Source organism: Balaenoptera borealis (genome assembly GCF_965194805.1).
Source record: "Balaenoptera borealis genome assembly, chromosome: 11".
Classification (NCBI taxonomy): domain Eukaryota; kingdom Metazoa; phylum Chordata; class Mammalia; order Artiodactyla; family Balaenopteridae; genus Balaenoptera; species Balaenoptera borealis.
Genome location: NC_138868.1, coordinates 63,596,141 through 63,615,299, shown reverse-complemented (window position 1 = coordinate 63,615,299; position 19,159 = coordinate 63,596,141). Strand labels below are relative to the sequence as shown.

The 19,159-nt window shown below is 38.1% G+C and overlaps 1 protein-coding gene across 3 annotated transcripts in view; it reads left to right on the top strand.

Moving 5' to 3' along the window:
• Positions 1 to 19,159, top strand: part of DLG2 (discs large MAGUK scaffold protein 2) — a 2,068,078-nt gene that overhangs the window by 426,188 nt on the left and 1,622,731 nt on the right. Inside the window, exon 4 of one of the 3 annotated variants that reach the window (XM_082343300.1) lies at positions 4,380 to 4,475. The exons of the other annotated variants lie outside the window; for them this stretch is intronic. Coding sequence (XP_082199426.1) covers positions 4,380 to 4,475 — 96 coding nt within the window. The remainder of the gene's footprint in view (positions 1 to 4,379; positions 4,476 to 19,159) is intronic. 3 annotated transcript variants of the gene reach the window in all.

The following is a 19,159-nucleotide window of genomic DNA, read 5'->3' as shown; positions in this document are numbered from 1 at the left end:
ATACGTGGCTCACTTTACTTATTTTAAGCACCTGACATTATCTGACATTTTGACATCTAGATCAGTGATTTTCAAACTAGGATGTGTCAAAGTCACACAAGAACCAAGATTGCAGGACCCTACTCCTACTGTTTCTGATTCAGTAAGTCTGGAGTGGGGGCCAAGAATTTCTCTTTCTAACAAGTTTCCAGGTAATGCTATTGCTGTTAGTCTGGGGACCACAGTTTGAAAGGTTAAAGGGTGAGTTGTAAGGAGGTGGTTCAGGAGTTTAGTGCAGTGGTTAGGTGCATAGACTTTGCGTTCAGACAGAACTAGGTTCTGCTTTTTCAACCCAGGAAATAAGGATGATAGTGCCTACTTTATAGATTTCTGTTTTAATCTAAATGAGATAATGCATATAAAATATGTATCCATATTCCTCAAAGCACCTAGCTTATTGTAACTTTTCATTAAAAAATTCTATTGTTGTATTGTTGCTATTGCTACTGCTGTTATGTCTTTCAAGAATATTGATTCCGGGAAAGAGAAGGTCAGAGATAAGAGTGATCAGGGTCTTTTTTTTTTTTTTTTTAAAGAATGAAGGAAATATAGAAGTATAGAAGAAAATTACTATTTCCATGAGAGCCAAATTGATGGGAAGTAACCAGTGGAAGGAGTAATGGTAGGGATATGAAAGCATAGAAGTTCAGTCAAGGTACTGTACTGAGATTCAGGAGGTATATATGGCATACCAGCTGGTATGAGGTAGGAAAGCTGGAGATTCATAGCATCCAACTCAGCTGTGAGCTGCTTGATAAGAAGGGAACCTTATGCAATGGGTGGCATTATCTCCATATTTTAGATGACAAATGTGAGATTCAGAGAATTTAAATATTGTTCCATTCCACACAGCTAGTAGATAAAGGTAAAAGGATTCTAACTCATTTCTTCCTTATTCTAAAACCCAAGCTCTTTGCCAGAAGTGAAGAAACCTCTCTTACTCAGAGACTTGTATCTCAGAGGAATCATTAAAGTTGTGCCGCTACAAAGGTACAGAGTGCACCACAGCTTGCCAGGAGCTTCCCACATAGCCTGCTGATTTGAGCCTCACTTTAAGGATGCTGATTTGTGTGTTAGCTGATAATGAAGACTGAGTGAACTGTCCAAATAAGACCATACTCTCTCTTGAGTCCACTAAGGTGCTGGGCCTCCTTTCTGATGGTTGAGACTAAAAAGATAGTAGTCTTTTCTTGACTGCTAGAGGAAATTTGCCCAGATAGTCCCTCAGTTTTGTCAAGAGTTTGTTATTCACTCCTGCTGGCTAAGGTTTCTGACTTGCCAACTAACAGGCCATATCATCTATATAGAAACAACTTTGAATAGCAGAAAGTAAAGCCACCTCAGTGCTAAATCTTTATGGCAAAAGGCAGAGGAATTTAGGTATTTTGGAAGTACTGTAAACATATTGGAGGCCTTGCCATATGAATAGAAATTGGACTTGGGCCTTGAGTGCCAGTGGAATAGAAAAAAGATGTTGGAAAGGTAACATACCAAGTGCCATAAGTGCAATGGATTTAGTTGCAGTTACAATGTTTGGAATAGCTGAGGCTGTAGGATCAACAACTAAAATCACTTAGCAATAATCCACTGTAAGCCTCCAGCTCCCATTAGCCTTTTCTGCTCTTCATACTTGGCTATTGTTTTAAGATATTGCATCTTGTACTATCCCTGCAGCCTTTAAGTCCTTAAGGCTGTAATTTCTTTTTCCTCCTGAGATTCTCCATTATTTCTGCTGGACTACCTGAGAAAAAAAACAAAAAAGAATTGGGGAGTGATTTACATGTTCCTTTCACATTTCTCTGCATTAGCTCCTCCTGATGAGGAGAATCCCCTCTGGGCTTTATGAGATTTACAGTGAAATGTTAATACCAATTGGGTATTCAGCAGTGAAAGCCACACACATGGTACGTTGAATCAGCCCAAAGGGCCCCATGCACAGGGTCATTTAGCTTTTCTTCCCCACGATGAACCCTGCCTGAACCCAATTAGCTGAATCCTGGTGCCCCCCTCGCCAACCCAGCAGACTGTGATTTTGGTGCCTGTGCAACAGAATTGTAAGCGTTTTAAGTCCTTGCCCTCCCCAAAGTTCTCCAGCATGTTTGGACAGTGTGCATGACTATTATTCCCTCTTGGGAGCAGGGAAACTTTAGCTCCAGTCTTAATCATCTTTTCTCTTAAAGCATCAGTATAAAAGGGAGGGAGGGATCATGAATCATGGAGAGTGAGAGCAGCTCTGTAGCAATAAGCAAGGTACAATTACTTTTTTTTTTGGCTGCGTTGGGTCTTTGTTGCTGCGCGGGGGCTTTCTCTAGTTGTGGTTCACGGGCTTAGTAGTTGTGGCTTACGGGCTTAGTAGTTGTGGCTCACGGGCTCAATAGTTGTGGCTCTCGGTCTCTAGAGCGCAGGCTCAGTAGTTGTGGCGCACGGGCTTAGTTGCTCCATGGCATGTGGGATCTTCCCGTATCAGGGCTTGAACCCGTGTCCCCTGCATTGGCAGGTGGATTCTTAACCACTGCGCCACCAGCAAAGTCCCCATTTACTTTTAATTATGGCTGGTGTAAAGGTGGCTTGCAGCTCAGTGAAATGAACTTTTAATGTTTTTGGTCCACCCAGCGTCCTATATTAGCAACAATGCCATCAATACTGCCAATCTATAGACTGGCAGATTAAACACTTGCCTCTCTGAGGACATAAACTGTACAAATCTGCATTACTCTGGTAGAGGCCCACAGTAAGAGCCTGATAAGACCAACTGGAATTAAGCTGCTGAATGAGCCTGCACTGCTACCACTGCTGCCTGTATTAATCATCATATCAAATGTGGTAGCATATCCACCATGCCAGATTGAGAACATGGTAAAGGACTCTGTGTTTCTGATGCACAGGTTAACTGGGTATCCTCAGGTGGTTGAGCTTGACATTCCTCTTAGCCAGATCAGAGCCCTTGTTCATTGTTTGTTCCTCTGTCTAAGCATCCATCTATTCATCTAATTTAATCTTTTATTTTTTATTTATTAAACAAATATTTATTGACCCCTGGAAATTGAAGTAGAATAAGATATATTGCCTGTCCTCCAAGGGACTCTAGCAGGACAGAGAGATATATAAACATGTGATATTTATAAATTATGGGAACAGAGAAGAGGAGTATCTACAACCAGACTGGAGTCAGAGAAATCTTGGTTTCTGCTCACCATGGTTGCAAATTTCTCTTCTTTCATAATCAGCCCAGGTACGTTTCTCCATAACTATTTCTGAAAGGGGGCAGGAATTTCTGCTCACCCACTCAGAAAAGAGTTAGTCACAGCCAGGACACCATTTGGGAGGTGTCTTTGAGTTTATTTCCCAGTACTCAACCTGCAATTTGTAAATTCCTCCTCATTAACAGTCATTAAAGTAGAAGACCATCATTATGCAGCTGAGCATACAACTTGGTCAATATGTTTGCTCCCAATTCCGAAAGATGTCCCAGAAATCCTCTTTATCACCCTACAAGTCCCTGATTCTTGTAGAAAATTATGACTCTGTCAGCATTCTCTCCTTGTCACCACAACTGTCAAGAACTGTGAAGGGTCTAAGATTTTATCCAACTTGCAAGCCAAGAACCCTGTCACAGTTTCATGGATGGTGTCAAAAGACTCCTAGGACAAAGACAAAGGACTTTATTTGCAACAATAGCAGTAGCCAGACAGAATTTTCTTGAATTAGCTCCTCAATCCCCCATTTCTACAGGGCAATGCAAAGACGGCCAAGCAATACATTCACACACAATGGATACCAACTCTCAGTTTAGGGAACACAGATGTTTTACAATGGTCAGTAAGCAAAACTATCCTTTGCTTTGGAAGTAGACATTATTTCTATCATCTGAAGCTGTAGTGAGACAAACATCCTTGAAAAGACAATCCAGAGCAAAGACAGTCAGTGCCTCTGCTTGTTCTGAGGTTTCCAGTAGGTACCATAACGTAGAGATTCCTTCAAGTATGGGAACTTACATAAGGTGAAATCAACCCTTCTACCTTCATCTTCCCTTTAACCATGTTCAGCTTTTACCAGGTCATCAATTTACATTTGAATAATCCAAGTTCAACACTCCCTGGTGAGAAGCTTTGAAATTCATAAATTTGCCTTTGAATAACTGTCCCATTTTATGCTTTCTCTTTGGGAGAAATATAAAAATGGGTTAGACAGTGTAGTCATATCCTAAACTGACATAAGCAATACCTAATAATATTTATTCAGGTCTTAGACATTTTAATGTGCGTGCGAAAAGTTTGAAAAACACTGAATTCACATTGCAGAAAATAAGAAGTATTGAATTTTTTAAACTTTATTTTTAGCTTACATGTTGCAGTGGACCAAAGGAAAATGCTTCATGTACTGAGCAAAATAAAGACAATCAGTGTTTTGAAAATGAAACTGACAAAAAGACAAGTGTAAGTGTTAGAGCATTTTCTTTGTTTCTACGTTTAACGGGCAAGATATTTCTTGTTTTCTGTAGAGTATAATCTAATTTCTGGCTTTGGCCTGATCAGCATATTGGGTTCTCCTGCTACTGAGCTGACATCAACTGTCTATCATTTTAAGTAGTTGTGTATGTTCATTTTGAGAATTTTGTTTTCTGTGTTTTGGTGTATATTCTTAAGTTGCTGGTGGTCACCAACCATTTGGTAAACTACTTCACTTCTCCTCTCTTTTCCTGTTTGCTTCAGGCCTTCCAGAAAAACCCTCACACTCTCTTTTGGTGGTGGTTTTCAGGTCCTGTTGGGCTTTTGGGGCAATAGTTTCCCCTAAGCAGTCTGAAAACTACTTCCATCAGTTTTTGATTGTCATCTTGTGTATTTATTCAAGACAAGGAATCAAAAATCAATCATGTACAGGGTAATGTTAAAGAGGTCATAGTGCTTTATGTGATGAAACCAAGAAGAACTTAAGTCCAAGGAAAGTACATATAAGTATTTTACTAAGTGTCAACCTCAGATTTAATTTAACTCTGATCAGTTGTCACAAGGTGGCCCTTATTTACTCTAGCCCAATGATGTAAAATGGGGTTCCATTCTCTATTTTATTTATAAAGACACCAAACTTAATCATGAAAACAATGAAAATAAATCACAAATATTATTATTATAAACACGTATTAAATATTTAAAGCACACATAAAATTCTTTTGGGATATCATTTCATAGGAATTGCATTTATTGAGGCTTCTTGAAATATACCTTCAATGATGATTCTTCTTGTCTTCTAAATCTGTTAGCAAGCAGAGACAGTTGTCGTTATGGCTCCATAGGCCATCAAATTTCTTTCAAATATAGGGTGATATGTCTATGATATTCATTGAGTGGTAAATGTCAATAAAGGAACAGTTTCTCTGTTGATTATCATTTACAACCTGGACTAATCTTCTGGCACTGCCAATTGATTGAGACTCCTGGTGTTGGCTTGGGCTTGGGATTTGGATGGAGTTCTGAGTCAGTTCTGATTATGAATTTTGGTAATTACTGTGAGGAATTTAGTAAAGTAAGAAAGGTTGTATGGTGAATTGTCCTTTACCTTTATAAGATCATGAAGCTTAGAGCCAGATTTAACTATTGGCCAGTTTATAGAATGTCTCTGTTAAGGACCATTGTCTCCTCTGCCAAAACATGTTTTTGTTTTACATAGAGGATGTTATTTAAACTATTTGAGATTGTTATAATATGCTAAATGTGCTTCCAGGAAAGGAAGTCATCTAATTTGGCAGTGGCACTGTTTTTCTCTAAAAGGGGAGAGGGAGGATGGATGTCCCTACTGGACTTATGAATGCTTAGAAAACAAATTTTTAGACTTCCTGGCTGTCTAAATAGGATATCTGTATTTTTGCTTCCTGAAAATGAAGTCATCAGGGCTTAGTAGGATACAAATGTGCCAACTTGTCAAACGGCTAAATTAAATAAGTGCTGGCAAATATACTAGGAAAACTTTTGTGTTTTTATCATGGGAAAACATATTGCTAGCCTAGCCTATGCTATTTAAACTCTAAAAGCTTTTGTTTCTTTATCTTACAGGGTGGTTAAGAGATTTTAATGAGATCCTGATTATGAACGTGTTTAGTACTGCCTGGCAAATAGTAGATTTTCATTCTATTGAAAAGAATTGCAAGTCTAACATTTATGTTATTGGACTCTTACAAATAGTTCTTAGGGTTTCCTTGGATTCATGCCTGTATTATATAACAAAGAGTCTATACCATTTTTTTGCCTGGAAACCACTTGGCCAAAAGAGGCTCCTGCCTTGTAGATTTCTACTTGTCACTGCTCAAAATAAGTTCTGGTTGAATTAAAATAAGTATCAGTGAGAATTTCTTAACTACCTTAAGAAAAAAAAAATTAATTGTATGACAAACAAAAGAATAGTCATGATTATTATATGAACGTAATATATTATTGTAACTGTTTAGTTCATAGGCCATTCTTCAAAAGCAGACCTCAGTTTGGAAGTCACAATTGTGTAGATCTATTAAATATGACACTGAACTTTTTTTCCTCATCTTCAGAATTAGGGTGTTAGATCAGATTATTCCTAGGAATTCTTCAGATCTAATCATTCTGTGACAGTCAATATCAGACAATAAATTATATTGTGTGAATAGAGGACCCACTGATAATATAATTAAAGTACTTAAGCCAGCAGTAGCTTCTGAGCCCCACACAAATTTAGGCGTATGTTATATATCTAGAACAGCAGACAGGAACAGCTTTATTAGGCCACATTAGTTTGAGAAGATTTCAATAGCACAATCCATAGGCCAGTGATTCTTGAAGTATGGTCCTCTAGCCAGCAGCTTTAGCATCCTTTAGGGACTTGTTAGAAAAGTAAATTCTTCGGCTCCACCCTAGATCAACTAAATCAGATATTTTGGGTGCGGGACCCAGACATCTGTGTTTTAATAAGCCCTTCAAATGATTCTTAACTACGCTACAATTTGAGAACCACTGCCATGAGTAATAAACCTCTAGGCTTCCCTTTGGGGAGTTACTCACCATCTTTCCTGTCACACACTTTAAACCAGTCAGTTTAGGGAAGGCCCAGAAACTGATCCAAAGATTTATAAGTCAAATAAGATAGAAGAAATTGCACCATACCGACTCTTTAGGTTTCTTGTTTGCATTTCTCGTTTTTTTCAGTGATCTGCCAAAAAAACCCTAGGGGCTGATTTTCTAACATCATTCAGAAACATGTGTTAGTATCCTGTATTGCTCTCTACTCTTTCTCAGTTGCCCATTTTTGACTGTAGCTTAATTTGTAAAGGTCTTTTGGAAGCTATTTTGCCAGGTGAGAGGTGTCTTCCCTTCAGGTATTGATCCACAGAAATAACAATCTGAAATACCTTTCAATCACATTTGTTACCTGTGTCCAGCAGGGAACGTTCCCCCCTTTCGTTATACTTTTAACCTAATTTCAATATGTTTGGAGATGTTTTTCCCATTATTGAGAAATAGACAACTGATTTCTGCTCCTTACAAAGCAGTGTTTTCAAGTGAAGACTTTATCTCTGCTCTGGTTTAAGGGCTTAAGCGAATCTTGGTGTTGCCACTGGTCATACGATGTAGAAAATCCTGGAGTTACAAAGGGCAATACAATTTGCAAAATCTGTTGTAGACATGTCTTCCAGAACTGATGAAATTATGTAAATCTAGTGAGAAAATTAAAATTTAGAAAATGAAAAAAAGACATCATTGAGAATTTTAGACCTCTATTGAGGAATAAATAGTTTACATTTAATGTGATTCCTTCTGTTGACTGAAAAAAATATGCACAACGTAAGAGTTGTGAGTTAAGTTTTATCTGGGGCAAAATGAGGTCTATAGCCCTATAGCATTTCAGATAGCTCTGAGAAACTGCTCCAAAGCGGCAGGGGAAGAGGTCATTGTATACATGATTTTAGTGAAGGGGGATACATGCAGTCAAGCACATGTTTTGGCAGAGGCTAGCTGCTAGTCACGAGGGGCAAATAGTACCGTTAATGATTTTAGTGCTTTTCTAGATATGAGGAGATTCAAGAATTGGGCTCATAAAGTCTTCTCCTTAAAATATCTAACTATCTAAAGGCCTGTTCAGCCAGTTTTTCCCAGAGCACAGAGTGCCTCATTCCTTATCTCCACCCTGAACTTCTTTCAGGGGGTGTTGAAGATCAGTGGCTGCAGTGGCTAGGGACCTAATCCTTGTAGAGGCAGATGGCAAGTGCCAATTTTTAGTTGATACTTCCTTTATTTTTATTTTATTCCTATTATTCTCTTTGATCAATTTTAAATAATCGGAAGTATCTTTTAGGGGTGTGTTCTGTGTTTAAATAAACCTAGTAAACAAAAGGTAAAATTTGGAGATTTGGTCTTCCAGAGTCCTAGTGAGAAACAATGAGGATTTTTAATCAGATCATAGAAAGAAGAGATAACTTAAAGAAAGAATTGACAGGACCTGGCAACTAAGTAGATTGAAAGTTGGGTGGTACCAGAACAAAACTGGAGATATTTAGGTTGACTAATGGATAAATAGGGTAAATTCAATGATGACATATTAATTTTAAGATAATAGTGGAACAGCTAAGAGGAAATATTTTTAGAGGAGTTGGACATATTGGTTGAGAACAAAGTGTGATATCAAAAGCAGGACAGTATGATAGAGTGAAAAGAGCAAAAGATCTATAGTCAGAGACCAGAGTTTATACCTTGGCTCTATCACTAATTAGTCATGTGACCTTGAACAGATTAAATGACCTCTATTTTTATTTGTAAAATGTAGATAATACCTATTTTGCCTATCTTATAGGGGTACAATAAGGATCAAAACAAATAGTTATGTGAAAGGACTGACAGCTAAATACTTTGGTTATTGCATAACATTTGGAGACATGACCAGAGTGTTAAATGCCCCTTGAAAATATTTTAAGTTTTAGATAATTTTTTAGTTGTTTGGTATTTTAAACTTAATTTCTTAAGCAGAAAATAGATTCTTGTCAATCTTGTGCATTAGAACTAGTTAGTAAAGGGACTAAGTGAATACCCGGCAAATACAACAATGGATAGGGCAGAAAGTTGGGTCTCTTCTAACAAGAACAGAGAGGGAATCAGATGGTGAGAAACTTCACTCTAGGAAACATAGCAGACTGAAAAGGAAGCACGGTATAGGAATAAGTCATAATTGGAAGCCAGAGAACTTGGGTTATTTTCTTTGGACTCTTACTATCTGGGTGTTCTTGGGCAAATCACTTGGCCAATCTCTGCCTCAGTTTTCTAATCTAAAGTGAAGGACTTTGACTAGATAATTTGTAGGTCCTTTTAAGTTATAATAACACTTTCACTAAGTGAAATAAGGAAATAATAAGGAAATTATTAATTTTAGAGAATCCCAACATTGCCCTTAATTGTTTTTCAGACTAAAATGTAACTGTTAATGTACTATGTTGAACATCCACACCTTCTGATTAAGAATAATTTTGCAGTTCAGCTGTATTTCTCTATTTACTGTCCTTGCCAATATTTATAAGGAAACTTCTTTTTGGGAGAAAAAGAAGCCATGGGAAAGAAGGTTTTTTTATGGTGGTTTGTTTTAGGGGATGAGAACATTTTTTTTGTGTACATTAGATACTCTCCTTGGTCCTTATTTTAAAAGTGATGGTTCTGAGTGAATCTTCCTGGAGACCTAAGGTCAAAAATAGCACAGAATCAGAGAATTAAAAGTAATTTTAATGGTAATCCAGGGCAATGACTTTCCTCAGTCTTAAATCTCCTCTTCTGCTGCCCTGATAAAGGGGAATCTATCATCTGCTGGAAAGTCTCTAGTTATATTATATGTCTATTACATATCTATATTTACCACCTCCCAAAGTAGCTCATTCCATCTGGGCAAGTTTAAGTATTATGTGGTTATTCTTTTTTTTTAAAGAAAGATTTTTTATTTTATTTTATTTTTAAATTTATTTATTTATTTATTTATTTATTTATTTATTTATTTATTTATTTTTGGCTGCATTGGGCCTTCGTTGCTGTGCACAGGCTTTTTGTAATTGCGGTGAGCAGGGCCTACTCTTCACTGCGGTGCACGGGCTTCTCATTGTGATGGCTTCTCTTGTTGCGGAGCACGGGCTCTAGGCACGCTGCCTTCAGTAGTTGTGGCATGTGGGCTCAGTAGTTGTGGCTCGCGGGCTCTAGAGCACAGGTTCAGTAGTTGTGGTGCACGGGCTTAGCTGCCCCGTGGCATGTGGGATCTTCCTGCACCAGGGCTCAAACCGGTGTCCCCTGCACTGGCAGGCGGATTCTTAACCACTGCTCCACCAGGGGAGTCCTGTGTGGTTATTCTTATTAAACTCGTGATATTCAAATTATTTTAGCATTGATTATATATTTTCTATTTTCCAATGCCAGTTAAAGTTAAGTGGCAAACTTCTAAGTATCTGGAATTAATGGGGGAATAATCTTTTTTATTTTATTTCTTTAATGGAATACTGTGGTTAACTCTGGCTAATTTTGTTTAAAACAAAATTTAAACATCGAATGTAATTACTCCTCATTTCCAGGTTGATGAGGATACTGTGCTTTGCCTTTGAGCATCTTGTAGTGCCTCAGGGTCAGTGTTCTGCCTTTTAACGATTAATGACTGGACTTCTGTACTAGCATTGCTGGAGATCAGGTTTCTTGTTACTAACTTTGACATATTCATAAAGCTATTTTTAAACTAGTCAATCCAAATATCAATTTATCTATTAGCTGCCTCTAAAGCAACACAAATACTATAGAAATGAGATTCTGATCATTTGATATATCTGTATTTAGGAGCCTGGTTTTTACATATGTTTGAAAACAGCAATATGTATTCTGTTCAGATAAAGAACAGAATATCTTAGAACCAAATATTTGCGGTTTATGGTATTTACTACCTGGATCAATGAGTTCAGTGATTTTGCAAGTGCAATAGATCACCATTATAACAATAATGGGATGCGACTTGGAGTTAGATGATCGAGGTTCACGTCCTGGCTTACCTACTCAGTCAGTGGAGTACCCATTATGCACTGGTTTACCAACTCAGTAGCTGTATAAATTTGGGCAAGTCAATTTTCTAAGCCTCAGTTTCATCACCTGCAAAACTAAACTTATTTCACTGGTCGGGAATACTTAATGATAATAGGTATGTGAGTGTGCCTAATCACAGCCTGCTTAATAAAAAGTTAATGCTTAATCCGAAAACTATATTTTATGTATTTATAAATACTGTGGTTAGTGTAAATCACATCTCTAGAAAACAAGCTGTATTAAAAGCAATAGATTGCAAATTTCATGTTGACTCCTGACTATAACCCTATTTAAAAATGAAATAGTTTCCCTGTGATATATCTTATTCATTTATTTGAAAAAGTCTTTATTTAGCATCTGCTATGTGTTGGGCACTGTTCTAAACACTGGTGATATAGCCATGGACAAAACAGACAAACTTCTTATTCTCAGGAATACATTTCAAAAAATAAGAGAGGAGTAAGGAATATAATTTCAGACTGTGGTAATTGCTAAGAAGGAAATAAACAGAATTATTTAATGGAGAATGATGGAAGGGAATCTAACTTAAGGAGGTCAGGTGAAGAAGGCTTTACTGAAGTGGTAACATCTAAACAGAGACTTGGATGACGCGAAGGAGCCAGCCACGTGAAGATCCAGGGGAAGAGAGTTTCTGGCAGAGAGAACAACAAATTGAAGGCCCTGAGGAAGAATGAGAGTGAAATACTGTTATTTGAGGAAGAGATAGCAGGCAAGTATGATGGGGTGCAGGAAGGTGGAATGTGGAAGGGCATTTAGCAATACTACTGAGGTTATTTACATTAACTGGAAAGCAAAATTGCATTTCAGACCATATAGCTTTTTTGATTTGTGGTCTGTGCACACCTATTTGAATTTCTGTACTCTGTTCAACTCATAGCATTGTATAATAGTGGGAAACATTGATCCTCATAAGGAGTATACTTGATGTTCAACAAAGTTTATATAAACTGATTTGTTAGGGAAACAGAATTTTTATAGGATGATTTCATGATCTATAGTTTACTATACAAAATTATCTCAATTTTAAAAGTGTTTTAGATTTTGGTGATAATAATAAAGCGGGAGTTACTGCTTATCAATTAGCTATGTTCCATTTCATTTATATAAGTAAAATTGACATGCATTTCTGGTCTATACAATGAAAAATCATGAGAAAGTAGGTGAAAAGTGAACATTTCTTGATTTCTGTAGCAATTTTTGATTCACTCAAAATTTTTTTGTTTAAGTTTTATGTTTCTCTTACAAAGAATCACACACACTTAACGTGTGCAGAATACATAGACTCCGGCCTTCCATGATTTAATTTCAGGATCCAGTACTATCCAGATATTTTTTCATCATGGGAATTCTTTGGAAAAGTCAGTCCTTTTCTAGTTGATCTGAATTTCCTATTTGCCTCTGGAGACTGGAAATGAGGGCAGGCATTTTGCCATGACCTGCCTGCAGTCTATTTATTTTACTAAGTTAACAAGCTTTGCAGATGTCACTTGTGTGCCTGCTGTCCTGGGTAAATGGGGAACAGACAGACTGGGATGAGAGTCCACATGGGTAGATTTCTTTAGTTATTTTCCTTGGAGATAATCTTTCTTTTGGTGAGTCCATTCCTTCTGGGTTGCTCCCAAGGTCCTTATAAGCTAGGTAGGACTCAGTATAGGAGCCCAGAGACATGCCTATCTTTTTAGGGGGGATCACAAATTGTTTATACTTAGTCTGCATGGAGTCTAGGCTACCTTTGGCTAGAGAGGGCCTTTTGGCTCTGTCTGTGCCATACTCTCAAATTGGACCAAGGGAGGCAGAAACTGCCTCAGGATTTGAGGTGTGGTGAGATGGAAAGCACACAGACTTTGCACTTCAGGTTGGAGGCATGTAGGTGCTGTGTCATCTAGGGAAAATTGTATAATCTCAGGGAGCTTTACTTTCTTCATCTATGAAATGGGAATTATATTCCCTTTCTGCAGGGTTTTGTGACCATCAGAGATAATATGTAACGTATCTGCCACAATACTTCAGGTAATAGCCAATTGATAAATTACAGCTATTAGTAATAAAAATGCTTTTATTTATTACTGTGTTTCTATCACAAGGGCAAATGCCTAGTTTCGGCAGCATGCAGTGGTTGTTGCAGCACTTTAGCTGGAAACTGTCCTTTTCCATTATAAATTGGATTGTTCCAAACCAACATTCTTGCATCAGACTGGATTTGCCAATAAAAATATTTGTAGCTGCATATACAGCTACATGTACCAATCTCTTTCTTTCTTACATATATATGTTTATTTTACTATATATTATATATTCTTTCTTTCTTAAATATATATATATAATATATATGCATATATGGTTACTATATGCATATATGGTTCTCACATGGACAAACGATGCATATTATAGGTTTTTTTTTTGAATTTTTGAATTTTATTTAATTTATTTTTTATACAGCAGGTTCTTATTAGTTATCTATTTTATATATATTAGTGTATACATGTCAATCCCAATCTCCCAATTCATCCCACACACACACCCCGACCCCCCCGCCGCTTTCCCCCCTTGGTGTCCATATGTTTGTTCTCTACATCTGTGTCTCAATTTCTGCCCTGCATACCGGTTCATCTGTACCATTTTTCTAGGTTCCACATACATGCGTTAATATACGATATTTGTTTTTCTCTTTCTGACTTACTTTACTCTGTATGACAGTCTCTAAGTCCATCCATGTCTCTACAAATGACCCAATTTCGTTCCTTTTTATGGCTGAGTAATATTCCATTGTATATATGTACCACATCTTCTTTATCCATTTGTCTGTCGATGGCCATTTAGCTTGCTTCCACGACCTGGCTATTGTAAATAGTGCTGCAATGAACATTGGGGTGCATGTAACTTTTTGAATTATGGTTTTCTCTGGGCATATGCCCAATAGTGAGATTGCTGGTCATATGGTAGTTCTTTCTTTAGTTTTTAAAGGAACCTCCATACTGTTCTCCATAGTGGCTGTATCAATTTACATTCCCACCAACAGTGCAAGAGGGTTCCCTTTTCTCCACACCCTCTCCAGCATTTGCTGTTTGTAGATTTTCTGATGATGCCCATTCTGACTGGTGTGACGTGTCTTGGTGTGTTTCTCCTTGGGTTTATCCTGTATGGGACTCTCTGTGCTTCCTGGACTTGGGTGGCTATTTCCTTTCCCATGTTAGGGAAGTTTTCGACTATACTCTCTTCAAATATTTTCTCGAGTCTTTTCTCTCTCTTTTCTCCTTCTGGGACCCCTATAATGTAAATGTTGTTGCATTTAATGTTGTCCCAGAGGTCTCTTAGGCTGTCTTCATTTCTTTTCATTCTTTTTTCTTTATTCTGTTCCATGGCAGTGGATTCCACCATTCTGTCTTCCAGGTGACTTATCCGTTCTTCTGCCTCAGTTATTCTGCTACTGATTCCTTCTAGTGTATTTTTCATTTCAGTTATTCTTTGTTCATCTCTGTTTGTTTCTTCTTTAATTCTTCTAGGTCTTTGTTAAACATTTCTTGCATCTTCTCGATGTTTGCCTCCATTCCTTTTCTGAGGTCCTGGATCATCTTCACTATCATTATTCTGAATTCTTTTTCTGGAAGGTTGCCTATCTCCACTTCATTTAGTTGTTTTTCTGGAGTTTTATCTTGTTCCTTCATGTGGGACATAGCCCTGTGCCTTTTCATCTCATCTATCTTTCTGTGAATGTGGTTTTTGGTCCACAGGCTGCAGGCTTGTAGTTCTTCTTGCTTCTGCTGTCTGCCCTCTGGTGGATGAGGCTATCTAAGAGGCTTGTGCAAGTTTCCTGATGGGAGGGACTGGTGGTGGGTAGATCTGGCTGTTGCTCTGGTGGGCAGAGCTCAGAATAACTTTAATCTGTTTGTCTGCTGATGGGTGGGGCTGGGTTCCCTTGGTGTTGGTTGTTTGGCCTGAGGCGATCCAACACTGGAGCCTACCCGGGCTCTTTGATGGGGCTAATGGTGGACTCTGGGAGGGCTCACGCCAAGGAGTACTTTCCAGAACTTCTGCTGCCAGTGTCCTTGTCCTCACGATGAGACACAGACACCCCCCACCTCTGCAGGAGACCCTCCAACACTAGCAGGTAGGTCTGGTTCAGTCTCCTATGGGGCTACTGCTCCTTCTCCTGGGCCCCAATGCGCACACTACTTTGTGTGTGCTCTCCAAGAATGGAGTCTCTGTTTCTCCCAGTCCTGTCAAAGTCCTGTAATCAAATCCCGCTTGCCTTCAAAGTCTGATTCTCTAGGAATTCCTCCTCCTGTTGCCGGGCCCCCAGGTTGGGAACCCTGACGTGGGGCTCAGAACCTTCACTCCAGTCGGTGGACTTCTGTGGTATAAGTGTTCTCCAGTCTGTGAGTCACCCACCCAGCACTTATGGGATTTGATTTTATTGTGATTGCGCCCCTCCAACGCCTCATTGTGGCTTCTCCTTTGTCTTTGGATGTGGGGTATCTTTTTTGGTGAGTTCTAGTGTCTTCCTGTCAATGATTGTTCAGCAGTTAGTTGTGATTCCGGTGCTCTCGCAAGAGCGAGTGAGAGCACATCCTTCTACTCCGCCATCTTGAACCAATCTTCACCTGGAGATTTTGACTGTGTTATGTGACCCTGTCTCTCTTCCACTGTTCCATATTATAGGTTTTTAAAAAATATTTTATCAGGAAAAATAAATGGCGTAACTGGAGCTGTGATCATTGTTTCAGTCCCCAAATATTTATTTTGTGCAGGTACTCTTTTTTAAAAAAAAATTTATTTAATTAAATTAATTAATTTATTTACTTTGTTGTGCTGGGTCTTAGTTGCAGCAGGCGGGCTCCTTAGTTGTGGCATGTGAACTCTTAGTTGTGGCATGCATGTGGGATCTAGTTCCCTGACCAGGGATCAAAGCCAGCCCCCCTGCATTGGGAACTCAGAGTCTTAACCACTGCGCCACTAAGGAAGTGCCTGTACAGGTACTCTTTAAGTGCAGGTACCATGCTAGGTGCCAGAGATATAGATTATATCTATCCTCAGGGGGCCTAGATTCTAGGAGAATAACCACAGGGTATATTTAACTATGAAATATTTTTTTCCCTGTTGGAAAGAAACAAAGTAAAATAATGCATTTAAATGGTTAAGGTAAGGACTTAATGCAAGTAATTTACAAGAGTAATTTTCTGGTATCAAACTTCCAATGGTAGGTTTTACTGAAAATCAATATATTCCTGGCTTGATATCATTAACCTTAAAGAATATCAAGTAAAACAGTTTGCAGGCTATGGCTTTATATCTTGCCAAACAGTTCTTGTGAAATCACCAGACCAGTTGAGCTCTATGTCAGTAAAAAAGTGCTTCAAGCTGATGCCTTGTTAATTTTAAAAATAAAGGAATGTCTCCCTTGAGGTGAAGGAGTGGATTATCTTCTATCATCTTTATATCTGAGGAAAATCAATGGAAGGCAACGTACACACAAAATAGAAAGCTGCATCCTAAGTAGAACTACACTTTAAAATGTTACCTATTTACTTTTATCTAAACATACAAACATAATCCATGTAATCACATGTAGTAAGTACAACCTAATGATTATAGAACATGTATATTCTACAGGCTTTTACAGCACATTTGTACTCACTTAACGTTATATGAGTGATGCCCTTTTTTTCCTCCAGCAGAGATTACATGTCCAGTTTGTGAAATGCCTGCTCTAAAGTACTTTTATTTAATGAAAACCCTTTGGATATGTTTATGTAAGCTGATTGTAGAAAGAAGAACGTTATTATTGATCCACTCCCCTTTAAATATAATAGAGTGCATAGAATTCTTCTTCCTCACAACTTCTAGCTAACTCCTGTGGGTCCTTCTCAGCTCAGCTCCGGGTTCCTCCCTAGAAAACCGCCCCTGACTACTTCATTCTGGGTTAATTGCCTTTACTTTGTGATTCTCAAACACTGCAAGTGCTTATTGTACTGTACTATAGGTGTTGAATCACTTGAGGGCAGGGTTTCTGCTAGCTTGTGCTCACCCTGGTGTCCCCAATAAGTACATACTATGGGAATGGGAATACAGAGTCAAAATTGCCTTTAAAGTGCTCATGGTCTACTAGGTGATACAGACATTAATCAAAAAAATCATACTGTGAGCCCTCAACAAACGTGTTAGATGAATGACTTAGGGAGTGTATATGGGAGGTCAGGAGCTATGCTAGATGAATTGCCTTTCTTTTCTGCAGGTCTTTATAATTTACAAAGTGCTTTCATCTGTGATCAGCCAGGGTCAAAAGAATAATCAGGCTTCCCCTTCAAGTTTGCCCATTTCTTAGCTTTCTCCACTATAGGAAAATGGAATATAGTTCCAAAGATACTTTTCTTCCAAGGATACCTTGTAAAATATCCATCTTCCTCTGCTACCCAATTTACTTCCTCTCTCTTTCTAATCCCCGACTGTCTCTGTTCTGATCGTGACTTACAAAGCCCTGGGCTTGGAATAAGTTACTAGGTACCTGTTCTTGGAAATTCATTTAAACTTTCAAGCTGGTGAGAATGTCACAAGTGCTTTGCAAATTTAAAGTGCTATAGGAACATAAAGCCTAATTAGCTTGAAGATGAATATGATAATCAGTATCAATTGCATATAAGATGGTTTGGTTTTATCAGGGAAGAACTCTGATACCTGGGAATGCTCAAGGACATGACGTTATACATACTCTGAGACAAGCTTAGGAAGTATTGCATTAAATTAAGGGTCGTGATGGTGTAATAAATGAGGGAAATAGGCAAGGTGGTACTTTTTTTTTTAACATTTTCATATTACTGAACCCCATAAGACAGTTATCTAATTGAATGGACTAGAACATGGGTTTTATTTATGCTGTTTAACTTGAAAATTATCTGAAGTTTATTATACCAGTAGGATAACAGTTCAGAGGAAATTGTCTTTTAACTATAAATAATTTTTGAGCCACTTTTTTTCTTTTTTTCTCTGAGCACGTATCTGATTTGCTATGAATTTTAAATTTCTAAATTCTTTAGAAACGGTGTTCTTATTTTGGTAAAATAATGGCATGTCAGTTTCTGAAACATTCATCTATTTAGCAATCAGGAGAATGTTGAGGTTAGAACCTGAAAAATTCATGAAAGGTAGAAGAGTCTTACATGTCCACACTTTTTTCACATTATTTATTGTAGAAAATACAATTTTTATAAAAAATGAGAGGGGATTGGAGGAGTGGGGAATGGTTCTACTGGCATCTTAAAGAAGTGATGCCAACGTATGGGTCCCTAGACATTTCTTCTTGTTGTCGTCCATGGTCAAGTTGACTATCTGTTTTCTTCCTAGTGAGAAGGAAGCATTGATTTTCCGTTTTTATTGGTCAGGCAGTGCTTTCCATTCTGTCACTCACTTTCTATCTCTCATTCTCCCCCCGCCCTTCTCTCTGCACCCCTGTTTCTTTCTGTTTCAAGTCTGTCTCTGCCTATGTGTCTAAGAGGATGAAAAAGAAAGTATATTATTATTATTTTTTTCTAACATACACACTAGCTCTTTGCCTTTTTTAAAAAAAAATTTTAACATCTTTATTGTAGTATAATTGCTTTACAATGGTGTGTTAGTTTCTGCTGTATAACAAAGTGAATCAGCTATACATATACATATATCCCCACATCTCCTCCCTCTTGCGTCTCCCTCCCACCCTCCCTATCCCACCCCTCTACTTGGACATAAGTACCGAGCTGATCTCCCTGTGCTATGCGGCTGCTTCCCACTAGCTATCTATTATACATTTGGTAGTATATATATGTCCATGCCACTCTCTCACTTCGTCCCAGCTTACCCTTCCCTCTCCTCGTGTCCTCAAGTCCATTCTCTACATCTGCCTCTTTATTCCTCTCCTGCTCCTAGGTTCTTCAGAACCATTTTTTTTTTTAATTCCATATATACGTGTTAGCATACGGTATTTGTTTTTCTCTTTCTGACTTACTTCACTCTGTATGACAGACTCTAGGTCCATCCACCTCACTACAGATAACTCAATTTCATTTCTTTTT